Consider the following 13418-nt stretch of genomic DNA (forward strand, 5'->3'; position numbering starts at 1 on the left):
CTTTGTTTCCTTCCCAGACAGTGCTCCTAATAATTAATTAATTAATTAATAGTTAAATAATAGCCCAGTTTCTCCTTTGTTTCCTTCCAGACAGTGCTCCAAATAATAATAATAATAAATAAAATAAATGTCTCACAAATAATAATTAATTAAAAATAATCCAGTTTTTCCTTTGTTTCTTTGCCAGACAGTACTCCAAATAATAATATTAATGATAATAATATAATTAAAAATAAATAAATAAGCCAGTTTTTCCTTTGTTACCTTCCCAGATAGTGCTTCCAATAATAATAATAATAATATAATTAATAATAAATAAAATAATTATTAAATAAGTAATAGTCCAGTTTTTCATTTGTTTCCTTCCCAGACGTGGCTCCAAATAATAAATAAGTAAATAAATAAATAAATAATCCAGTTTGAGACCACTTTAACTGCCCTGGCTCAGTGCTAGAGGAATTGTAGTGGCACCAGAGCTCTTTCTGACAGAGAAAGCTAAGGCTGCATCCACACTGGAGAAATAACCCAGTTTGGTACCGCTTTAACTGCCCTGGCTCAAGGCTATGGAACTCCAACTCCCAGAATTCCATAATTCCCAGCGGCCATGGAAGCCAAACGAGGAGGCATCTGTGGCTCAGAGTACTAGTGGGCGGGGTCATGCAAATATTGGACCAATGGCGAGAGAGAAGGAGAAAATGTAATTTCTTCAGCCAGTCTTGCAATTCCAGCGCCATAGCCAGCAGGTGGCGTTGTTTCGCTCCCCCAAGGCTGTGGCTCCGCCTCCCTCCCAGTGGCAACGGAACGGAGACAAAGAGACACCCGTGGTTCAGAGAGCTAGTGGGCGGGGTTGAGGGCGGAGCCATGCAAATATTGGACCAATGGGATGGGAGGATAGCACGAAAGCCTCTCTTGGGGACTAGAGTCACCCTGGAGGCCAGGCTATGAGGGAGTGATGTGTGGCTGGGAGGCATGGCTGGGGGCCGTGGAGAGGACCGAGGGCATAGGGGGCTGCAGGGGCAGTGGAGGTCAAGGAGGAGGAGGGAGGGCTGGGGTTTAGGCCAAGGTCTCACTCTGTCCTAGAAGGACGTCCCAAGGAGAGGGGTGTCTGGGCGTGAAGGCACTTCAGTATGCATTGTTCTTACTGCTTTTACCCTCTGAAATGCTTTGCTGCTAAGCGGGGAGACTTTCTTGAGGATCCTTTACTGTCTTGTTTCAGCCTTTTTGTATCTTGTTGTCAGGAAGAAGGCAGCAGGGCCATGGGCCCCCACCACCCTCTTTGCTTGGTCCAATGTTTCTTGCTCTGTTCTTTGGAGGCCTCCCTTGAAGGGATCCTTGGGTAAAGGGCTTTGCAGTGCCCTCTTAGAGCAAAACGGAGGAGGAGAAGGTGTCTCTGTGAAAGGAACAGCTGAGATTTTAACTAGTGAAATGAATGCCAGAGATTGCAAAACCAGAAGCTGGTAGAAAGTCTAGACAAAAGTATGCATTGCAAATGCAGCTTAAATTCACGCGCCCCTAAATACATATATAAATGCCTCCAACAATGGCAGTTCGCTGTATATTTAGAAACTGAAGTATGATTTATCACATGAGAATTGTATTAGTTTGGTAGCAGGCCATAGCCTGAACCCTACCTTTTATTCCTAAACAGAGCAGACCTATTTAACCCATGGGATGTACCTATGTGCTGACTCACTCCATGCACCAGTAGGTTAAAAGGGTCTGTTCAAGTTGGGGCCAACCAATAAAACCAAGTCTACATGGCAACCATAAAAAGTAAAAGTTTTTACCTTTACAAGAAATGTGCATTCAGTTATTTGGATCATAATCCTGTACCAGTAAGTAAGCCCTTCTGAACTCTGAGCAGGCATGTAAAATAATATTCCTGTAATATTGTCTGGTGCTGTGTCGGGTGCTATAGGCTATATTTCAGGGGAACGGATTTGAAAAACCGTCTCTGAATATTTCTTGCTTAAGAAAACCCCTTGAAATCAATGGGATTGCCATAAATCAGCAGGCAACTCAAAGACACATAAGCATACAATATATCACATGCTAGTAATGAAGACATTTTAAATATGCAATGACTAAAAATAAAATATCTGTTCTGTTTTGCAGCTACTAAAGCAACCTTCCACAACGAGATGCATTCTAGGTGTGTTGGACTACAATTCCCATATGCTGGCTAGTAATGGTGGAGGTTGTTATCTGACACATCTCATATGTGCCAGGCTGTGGAAAGCTGAGCAAAAGGATTAGCACTAAAATCATTCATAACTTTTGTTATCCTATTAAGACTGTATGTAACAATTACTGCGGAGTGTTTTGGGATGTTAGAGGCCATGCATAAATTGAATGCATGCTTTAAAGTTATTTCTGCAAATATATAAATGAAATTGTATATTGCATCATGTATTTGAATCAGATTTGTTCCCACAATGTAAACATATAGATAAGACATATTTAAAAAGCACCAGGACCAGCACCTGTCTATCTGTTTCTCTCTGTCTCTTACTCTCACCATGACAGTTACTAATCAAACAAAACATTCTACACATTCTCCGTCAAGTATAAGAGCAGTTTACGTAGATTAGCAGGTCTTACTAATAAGAGTGTCTGGTATTATACAAAGAAAGAGTACAATAATGCAATCCATATATGCATATTAAATGCCTAAACTATTGGATAAAAAGGTTATTGCATACATTACGTTTATTCATGGCAAGACACACATCTACTGTATTGACAAGTACAGTGACAAGCACAACCGAATATCATAAAACGTAAAGCCATTTGTCTACAGTTAGAGATCAGTGCTTCAGGACTTGACACTTTTCAAATAACTCCAGCCAAGAAAGACAATCAAAGTGGTTATAAGAATCAACAGGATCGCTGTCTGATGCCAAAATTACATTATGTGTCTAATGAAGAGATTATATAAAACAGGGTATTACCAGGATGTACATTGTGTTTGCAAATCTCTGCCTTCTAAGAAGTGTATGAGAGCCAGTGCGGTGTAGTGGTTTGAGTGTTGGACTACAAACCTGGAGACCAGGGTTCAATTCCCAGCTTGGCCATGACCCACTGGATGCTCTAGGGCAGGTCACATATTCTCAGCCTCAGGGGAAGGCAATGGCAAACCACCTCTGATCAAATCTTGCCAAGAAAACCCCATGATAGTTTCTCCTTTGACCATTAAGTTGGAAATGACTTGAAGGCACACAACAACAGCAAGTGTATATATGCATATTTCTGCTAGCTGTGAAGTATTTAACATTTTTTCCCTCCTGTTTTTGCAGAAATACTCTGTACTGACTGTGTATGTATATTGAGTTGGGGATATAATGCTTGTTAACAAAGTAGATGTCTGTGATCTTATTTTGTATGTGTCACATGCCTTCAACTTGACTCCAATGTATGGTGACCCTATTATGTGGGGGGGGGGGGGGGCGGCAAAATGTATTCAAATGAAGTTTGTCCTTACCTTCCACTAAATCAGATAAAGTGTGACTTGCCCAAGGTCACCCAGTGGGTTTCTATGCATGAATGGTGATTCAAATTCTGGGCTCCCGTAGATCTAACCCAACACTGAAACTGTGAGAATATGTTGGCTTGTGCCTGTATTATTTTTAAAATTTAATGTACTAACCCTTTGTGCAAGTCAGTGCCAATTCAATCTTGCTTCAGCACCGATGGTGGGATAACATCTCCAGGGCATGTGCCTTTCAAAGATCTCTTCTCAATGTACAGCGATTTCCCCCTTGGCATCTTCTATGTGTTTATATCATTGCCAATCTGCTGGAACACTGCAAATGCAGAATAGTAAGAGCAGAGCAGAGGGTAGTAATTAAAGTCTTTCATGGGATAATAAATATTTTGAACCTTCTAGAGAGTATTTGAAGGCTTCTTGTAAAATGTATCTAGGGACAACTTTTTATTTTACTAGACTCCACTTTTCTTAGGATTTCTATTTTGGTTGCAAAACTTATAGATCTATACTTTTTTCTTTTTAACATGCTGGATGTAGCTATAGAGGAAGACTTATCTGCTCTCCTTTTTCTCTCTGTTTTGCTGTTCAAGGCGCCAAGTAATGGATTCGAGAGACCAATGTAGGCAGGCACACATAGCTACAGAAAGCTTGACTAGAGTAGGATCTAATTCTTTCCCATCTCAAGCTTTACTGGATTGTTTAATGCAAACATGCTGCTGCAAGCTGACACTCAAAGTCTCTGTTTCTCCATCCCTCCTACACTATTCTCCAAAAGCCAATGTTGCTAATAAACCTTCCTGCTAAACAGAGGACAAGGAGGAAAAGGGGATGCTGAGCAAATGTAAAGACCTGGTAAAGAGGCTTCTTTGTCAGAGGCTTTGCTAATGGAAGTATGCCTGTAATTCATGCTCTCTTCAGCAATCTGTGTAAGGATAGACCAGTCTGAGCTAGAATGTAACTGATATCTGAGCTTTGACAAGCTGCTGCACTCAGAACCGATTAAATCTCCATGCTGTTGATTCCATTTCAACTAAGAATCCAAGGCTATGGTGAAATTCCAAGCCTGCTAGCAAGAGGACCATCTATTGCAAATAATACCAAAGAGTTTTGAAAATCTTTGCTTTTCAGTTGCTGAAAATAAAATTAATATTTGTTATTGCCTTCAAATCTTTTTTGACTTATGGCAACACTAAGACAACCCTATTACTTGTGGGGCTGAGAGTGTGTGACATGGCCAAGGTTACCTAGTGGGTTTGCATAGGCAAACAGAGAATGAAACCCCGATCTCCTGAGCCGTGGTCCAGTGCTCAAACCACGATACCACACTGGCTCATTACTAATGTCAGTGGAATTAAGCAGTTACTTTAACAGTCTCAGAATCATCTGTAAATGTGCAGTGGGCCCTTGGTATCCACTGGGGTTTGGTTCCTGGACAATGGAGTCCTGGCTCCCAGCTATCCTATGAACACCGAAGACTACAAATCCCATCTAACCTGTGAGTAAGAATCGGAGAATGGACTTGCCAGTCACATTGGGATATTTTGATTCATTTCTTGATTTGGTTGATCTACTCTGTAACTTGGACTTTTTATCTGTGCCTGAAGCCCAAGATGGTTCTTCATGTAAGAGATATACTTTCACTATAGAATTTCCTTACTTAGAATAAAGTTTTTATTTAAAAGTATCATGTCACTCTCACACTGCCTAGTTCGTGTGTCTTAGCTCAGCAAGACCTAGCTCTTCACCAAAAGTAGGGAGAAAGAGGAAAAATGCCAGCGAAAACCCCAGCAACGTCCCAGTCCATTGCTAAAAAGGGAGGTGTCGAATGATCAGGTCATGGTGGCAGGTTCTTTAGATAAAAAGGTGGTCTCAAGGGATCCCAAATGAGGGGAAGGGAGGGGGACCATGAATACAGTATCCATGGCTATAAAGGGCCAACTGTAGTGCCTCTGTGCAAAATAATGGTGATATAAAAACAGACCATCTGTATATTGGACAGCTATATCGCTTGTCATAATATCTGTTGCCCTTCCTTTAAAGAGAAAGTGGTTATAAGCACACAAACACAAAGTTAATTAAATTGGAGATGTTGCTCACATTTAAAGGTTAAATTCAGCTTGTCATATCACGTCACTTTCTTCTCATCTTGCTTGAGGAAGGGCTGCCACAGTTTTACCTAAGTCCTCTCCTTGTGCTTTTAGCAACGGCCTTAAATTAAGCAAGGAAAGCTTGTCCTGCCACTTTTTCTCTCTAGAGGAGGAAAAGTTCCCCCTCTGTGACTGCCCATCAAAGAACAGGGGCTGTTTTGAAAAATCTGGTGACCTTACCTGTACAAGGATGTACATCTATTTTATCTATGGAATCAAGCATTCACAGTTTGAAAATATATAAATTCCAAAAGACAAACCTTGATTTTGCTATTTTATATAAGGGACACCATTTTACCATGCAATTGTATTTAATGAGACTTGAGCATCCACTGATTTTGGTATCCACAGGGGTCCTGGAACTAAACCTCAGGGGATACCAAGGACCAAGCGTATTCCACTGTCCGAGAATAAGATGACATGCCACTCAGTTGTCCTAAACTGTCAGGGATAGTCTTGATTAATCCTCTGTCATCCCACTTCATACCTCCCGTGTTAGGGAATGGCCAAGGAATTGTAGTGTTTGTGAGATATTGAGGCCACATCCACACTGGAGAAATAACCCAGTTAGGTACCGCTTTAAATGCCCTGGCTCAAGGCTATGGAATTCTGGGAGTTGGAGTTCCATAGCCTTGAGCCCGGGCAGTTAAAGCGGTACCAAACTGGATTATTTATTTATTTATTCACTTATTTATTATTTGGAGCCACGTCTGGGAAGGAAACAAATGAAAAACTGGACTATTACTTATTTAATAATTATTTTATTTATTTTATTTATTATTAATTATATAATTTAATTTGTTTTATTTATATACCGCTATTCCAAAGATCATAGCGGTGAACAGCAAGTAAGCTAATTAGCAAGTAAGCTAATTTGCCCCCAACAGTCTGGGTACTCATTTTAGCGACCTCCTCGGAAGGATGCAAGCCTGAGTCGAGCTTGGGCCCTTTTGCTGGTCTTGAACTCGCAACCTTGTGGTTTTGAGTGAATGGCTGCAGTACAGGCATTTAACCACTGCGCCACCAGGGCTAATATAATATTAATTATATTATTATTATTATTATTATTATTATTATTATTATTGGAAGCACTATCTGGGAAGGTAACAAATGAAAAACTGGCTTATTTATTTATTTATTTATTATTAATTATATTATTATCATTAATATTATTATTATTTGGAGTACTGTCTGGCAAAGAAACAAAGGAAAAACTGGATTATTTTTAATTAATTATTATTTGTGAGACATTTATTTTATTTATTATTATTATTATTTGGAGCACTGTCTGGAAGGAAACAAAGGAGAAACTGGGCTATTATTTAACTATTAATTAATTAATTATTAGGAGCACTGTCTGGGAAGGAAACAAAGGACTATTATTTATTAAATTATTACTTTGTTTATCACAATAATTTATTATTATTATTATTATTATTATTATTATTTAGAGCACTGTGGGCAGGAATCAAAGGAAAAACTGGACTATTATTTAATTTTTTAATTTTTTATTTTTATTAATTATTGTTATTATTATTATTTGGAGCACTGTCTGGGAAGGAAATGAAGAAAAAACTGGGCTATTTTTATTTAATTATTATTTTATTTAACTTAATTATTATTAGTTATTTTATTTTAATTTTTATTAATTATTGTTATTATTATTATTATTTGGAACACTGTCTGGGAAGGAGACAAAGAAAAATGGTATTATTTAACTAATTATTATTATATTTATTTTAATTATTTATTATTATTATTTGGAGCACTGTCTGGGAAGGAGACAAAGAAAAATGGTATTATTTAACTAATTATTATTATATTTATTTTAATTATTTATTATTATTATTTGGAGCACTGTCTGGGAAGGAGACAAAGAAAAATTGGATTATTATTTAACTAATTATTATTTTATTTATTTTAATTATTATTATTATTATTATTATTTGGAGCACTGTCTGGGAAGGAGACAAAGAAAAATTGGATTATTATTTAACTAAGTATTATTTTAATTATTATTAATTATTATAATTATAATTATTATTATTGTTTGGAGCACTGTCTGGGAAGGAAACAAAGGAAAAACAGATGTGGGGGGAGAAAAGGAAACAGCAGGGGGCGCTGGAGGCTTTCAAGGAAACAAAGGCGAGCGAAAAGAAAGAAAGAGAAAGAGACAAGGGCAAGATGCTTTTGCTGGCCGCGGTCAGCAGGGGGCAGTGTGGCGCAAGGCGATGGGCGGCTGCTCAATGGTGCCTGTGCACGCGCTTCAATCCCCGGGGAAATCTGTGCCTGTGCGCGCGCTTGGAGGGGGGTGATGTCAGCGCTGGTGGCTGCTGCTGGGCTTCTCTTCTGTCTATTGCTCGCTCTGCAGAGGAGCTGCAAGCTGGCTCTGCTCCTGAGCTAGCCAAGCAAGAGAGCAGCAGCAGGAGAAGGGGTTGGCTGCCAGTCCTGCTGCTGGGCCTCGCCTTTATTCCCTACCCTAAAAAATAAGAATAGAAACCCATCCCTTCTCCCCTCCCCTTTTATCTTTCTCCCTGGCCTTGGCTTTTGGAGCTCTGCAAGTAGCAGGGAGCTGCATGCGAGGGCTGAGCAGGGAGCATGGCTGTCCTCAAGCTCACAGACCAGGTAAGCAAGCAAAGAAGGCATGGGGAAAGGGAGGGAGAGCTGCTTTTGGGGTGGAGGGTGGGGGTGGCCAGAGCTGCTGAATAAGCATCATCATCATCATCATCATCATCAATAACAACAACAACAGGAGGCTGCTTTAGCATCAGCAGCATCATTAATTATTAATTATTAATTATTAATATTATTATTTGTTGTTGGGTGCTTGCAAGTCTTCTCTGACTCATGGGGTTTTCTTGGCAAGATAGGCTCAGAGGAGGGTGTTTTGTTTTTGTTTGCCTGAGGCTGAGAGAGTGTGACTCGACTTGTTGTTGTTGTTTGCTGCTGTAGTTCCGGAGAGAGGAAGGGGGTGGTGGGGGGGAGAGGAAGCCAGCCTTTTCCTCCATGGAGGCCCTGCTGGCACTCCTCCTTCTCCTCCTCCTCCAGGATTTGGTCCCTGCAAAAGCTTCTGGCTATTAGGTCGCTACTGCTGCTTCTCCTCCTCTTCCTCCTCCTTTTCTTATTCCTCGAACTTCTCTTTTTCCTTTTCTTCCTCCTCTTCCTCCCCTTTTTCCTTCCTCCTCTTCCCTTCCTTGTCCTCATTTTCCTTTTCCTCCTTTTCTTCTTCCTCTTTCTTTTCCTCCTCTTTTTCCTCCTCCTTTTTTTCTTCTTCCTTTTTTCTCTTTCCTTTTTTCCTCCTCTGTCCTGCCCCCTTCTCCTTTTCCTTTTCCTTTTCCTTTTCCTCTTTCTTTTCTTTTCCTTTTCTTCTTCCTCTTCCTCTCCCCTTCTTCCTTGCCCTTTCCCTCCTTTTCCCCTTTCCCTCCTCCTCCTCCTCCTCTTTGCCTTTTAGGAGAGCCCCATCCCTTCCCCAGGGGCTGCTCCATCTCCAGGGCCAGGAGGGAGAAGAAGGAGGAGGAGGAGGCCAGGGAGCAGCATCCCCTTCTGGGCCTCCCTCCTCCTGGCTGCCCAGTCAAGTTTCTTGCAATGCCTGCAGTTGTCAAAATCCTAGGTGAGAGGCTGGGAAGACAACCACCCACCATTGCACTGCTGCATGTCAGGAGTCTCTGAAAATCTATCACTTTAGCCACAGGATGGTTATGGGACCAGCTGCCCGGAAATGCTAGTAGGCTTTGGGGCATGATTTTGATGTGGATGATTATTTACTGGATTGAACTTGGGATCCCTCCACATTTTCTACTTCTGCAAAGCTCTAATAATAATAGGCTTTCAGCATGTGTGATTCAGCAGTGCCAGCAGGACAGGCCAAGGAGGAGGACATGTTAATTAATGCCCTTGCTGCGTTGGGCCTCCCTGTCAATCCGGGCATGACAGCTGTGGCTTCACCCAAGGTTTTAACTCCCCTTCCTTGTCCCTTCCCTCCCCGCTTCCCTTCTTCTTCCTCTTTTCCTGCTGCTCTTCCTCCCTTGAAAGAAAAAGCCCTGACACTTTGCAGCTGGCTGCATCCAGGGCCCTTAATTGGCTGTTCAATCAGAGCTGGTCCCCAGTTGCTTTAGGAGCTCAAATATTTATGCAGCCTTTTATGAGCGAGAATCCTAAAGGGAGGCCTCTCCTAATAGGCTGTTTGTTTAACCAATCCCTTGAACTTCTAGCCGGGATAGAGTGGATTTAATAGCATCAGGCCTCTGTAACCCTCCCGCATTGACAAGGATTTCTTTCAGTAGCCTCGCTCTGAACTAACACATGGGACCTCCTGTCATATGATGAGCATGTACCAAAAAAAAGCCCAATCAAGCGTTGTGTTTTGAAGAGCCTGTATCCTTGCTTTGCATCTCTTGCAGCTATTCCAGTCATTATTATTAAAACAGGAAGGATCAAAAGCCTCCCGCCTTCTGATGGAAAGGGATTTGGGCTTTTGACATGGATTCCTTGCATATAGTAGGCTCATTTTAATAGGTGTTTTCCCCTATAGAATTCGTAGTGGTTTTGGCAGAGATTTGCATTGTTGTTGTGTGCCTTCAAGTTCATTCAATAAAGATGCCAGCCACAGCTGCTGGAAAAACGTCAGGAATAAACTCTTCTAGAACATAGCCACATAGCCCGAAAAACCCACAAAAAATATGCCTTCAAGTTGTTTCCAACTAATGGTGGCCCTAAAGCAAACCTATCTTAGGTTTTCTTGGCAAAATTTGTTCAGAGGGGGTTTGCCATTGATATCCTCTGAGGCTGAGAGCATGTGACTTGCCCAAGGCCACACAGTGGGTTTCACGGCCAAGTTGGGAATCGAACCCTGGTTCCCAAAAGTCTGATTCAAACCACTACACCACACTGGCTCTCTCAGAGACTTGCATACCGTTCATTAATATTAATGCTCTGAAACAAACGTGATAGGGGAGGTTTCCATCCAGCATTTTCTGACAGCTTGACAAAGCAGATATGTCTATACTGGGAATTATAGACTTAAATATGTTGCTCGATTGCAGTTAAAAATGTGGAAAATCTTGTGTGCAGTTGAATATAATTTGACAAATTATTTTTAGCATACCGTATATACTCAACCTCATGTATAAGTTGAGGCCAAGTTTGGGGGCCAAAATTTTACATTTTTATATGACTTGTGTTGAAGTCAAAGGTAAAATTTAGGCTCATGTAACAAAGGATCTCAAGGAGGAAGCAAAGGGAAATGGTGCCAAAGGCATACCGATTTGTGCTTATATTGCAGACTGAATGGATTATATAGTAAAGGTGGATCAGTGCTTTCAAGACAGATTATGCTCTTGCCATTCACCAGTGGATGGTTTTAAAAAAAGTTTAAATAACAGTTAAAGTACAGTACAGTGCGCCCATGTCATACGCTGTCTTCAGTATACGCTGAAAGCAGCGTTGCTTCTTCCAGCACTGTGCGCTGGAAGAATTAATGGTGCACGTGCCCAAGGTGCGTGTGCATGGCTGGCGCCACCACAAGCACAAGCCCCATTACTTGTTTTACATGGGAGATGGTCCGGAACGGATCCCTGCGTAAAACAAGGGCTCACTATACTTACGTTGACCCTTGGAGAAGTCGACCCAGGGTTTTTTGGGTCAAGTTTTTGACTAAAATTTCTAGGCTTATACATGAGTATATACAGTAACTATTATTCCCGTATATTTACAGAGAAGTAAGATTAATCAAAAATAGAATCAAACTGTATCTAAAGACTTGATAAGAAGTCTCTTTTCTGGGCATTTGTGCCTTCTGCTGTTCACGCTGTAAAAATGTTTGTTTTAGTATCAGTGAGAACACCAGGTATTTTTGCGTGTGTGGTCGTTCTAAATAGCAGCCATTTTACACCGAGGAATGGTAGCAATAAAATTAGTGTATTTTTCAGAGTTTAAAATGTTTTCATGGCCAAATTATTCCTAGGTCCACATTGTCACTTTTCACTAATTTCACTATATTTTAGAAAAGCGGTATACAAATAAATCTTATTATTATTTATTATTATTATATCGAAATGGTACACTTTCCCCTTAAGGCTACCATGCTATATTTATCTGGGAGTAAGTCCCGTCATAGGGAGTCAGCATGGTATAGTGGTTTTGGTATTGGACTAGGTCAAGGACTTTGAAGACCAGGGTTTGAATCCCTGCTTAGCCATGGTAACCCACTGGGTATCTTTTGTAAGTCTTAGCTTCAGAGGAATGCAGTGGTAAACCCCTCTCAATAAAACTTGCCAAGAAAACTCCATGATAGTCCCATTTTGGTATTACCATAAATCAGAAATGACATGATGGCACACAACAGCAGAAACTCCTATTGAACTTAGTGGGTTTACCTCTGAGTAAACCATACGTAAGATGGCATTGTAGATTTAATGTTAACAATAATACCAAGCATTAGAATAATATATCTAAAAACAAGTGCACTGTTCCTAGAAGCTTCACTTATATATACAGTATTTTTAAAAGCCCACTGCCCACTGTAATAAATTCTCTGTTTATCTTGCTTCTGCAATGTATGGAAAGTTTAGAATGGAAGCTATGCCTGTGATCTCATAAAGTGAAAATAAATGTTGGACGTAGACTGTGTTGTCTTCTAGTGCCTCCACATGTTTTCATAATCGTACAAGCAAGCAATGTTGATAAGCACTGTCTTTGGCTTGCTCCTTGGTATAGCCCCATTTTCATCTTGGATGCTTCTGACTAATGGCAAAACGATTTCATGCCAGGAGGCTTTCTTTGTGCACTACAGGGTAGCCAGAGTCTCATAAATCAGAAGATTCAGGTAGGCTTTGTAAATTGCACATCCCATCTGCAGTTAATATTGGAAGCGCCTGTGCTAGAGCTGATAAAGTGTGGCATTTCAGTGCTTAAAGTCTTAGCTTGAAATCATGTCTGTAATGCAGTCCTCTTGGGAATTACAGCTCTAAAGGTTTTAAACCTTTACGAAACCTCTGCGGGGGAAGAAATGAAATTTGCTTCAGATGTACCTGGAGACAGAAATAAACTCTGGTGTGAACCAAGGGCTTTGCATCCACTTAAGAGGTCTATGTAGACCGGGTGCTAATTATCCCATCATCCGAATTGATAGTCACCTTTATGGATTCTTATATGGATTATTCTTCCCCTTCCCCTTTTTGCCATGCCAGAAACAGAAGGGTTTAGGGAGGAGAAAAGTTTCTCCCTGGATGAATAGAGAAGGAGAGAACTAGAAGGAATAAAATTTGGTGATGAAGGAATAGTCTATCTTATAGTCTAGTCTAGCCAAGCTGGCCATATTGCCTCTGACTCTTCAGCATCTCCACAACTATATTTTGTTGTTGTTATTGGTCTTGAAGAAATTCAGGACAAAAAACTATCCAGGTGTTGCTTGGGTGTAGCCACAATGCAGAATTAAAGCAGTTTGACATCACTTTAATTGCCATAACTTATCCTACAGAATCCTGTAGTTTGGTGAGGCACCAGAACTCTCTGACAGACCAGGCTGAATACCTCACCATACTACAAATCCCAGGATTCTGTAGGCTGCACCATGAAACTGCCTTAATTCTGCAGAATGGCCACACCCCTTGCTTTTTGGTTTCCTCCAATACTTGGAGGTTGCTCAGAGTACCTGGCAGTTGGCACATCCCTGTTGCAAGTACTTGGATATGAAATTTGTCTCTGGCATTGCTAAGACAGAGAGTGTCTCTTTACCTCTGCTCTCTGACTACCTGGGAACCTGTGTGTTTTTCCACAGGCAAGGG

The 13418-nt window shown here is 40.8% G+C and overlaps 1 protein-coding gene across 8 annotated transcripts in view; it reads left to right on the forward strand.

The window, feature by feature from the left end:
* Positions 1-8039: 8039 nt before the first annotated feature.
* Positions 8040-13418, forward strand: part of ANKRD44 (ankyrin repeat domain 44) — a 192358-nt gene continuing 186979 nt past the window's right edge. For all 8 annotated transcript variants that reach the window (XM_089519513.1, XM_089519510.1, XM_089519512.1 and 5 more), the window contains exon 1: positions 8040-8259. In XM_089519513.1, coding sequence (XP_089375639.1) covers positions 8233-8259 — 27 coding nt within the window. In that variant the 5' untranslated portion in view covers positions 8040-8232. The remainder of the gene's footprint in view (positions 8260-13418) is intronic.

This window comes from Sceloporus occidentalis, unplaced genomic scaffold (assembly GCF_023333645.1).
Source record: "Sceloporus occidentalis isolate IW3139 unplaced genomic scaffold, rSceOcc1.0.p SCAF_4, whole genome shotgun sequence".
NCBI lineage: Eukaryota > Metazoa > Chordata > Lepidosauria > Squamata > Phrynosomatidae > Sceloporus > Sceloporus occidentalis.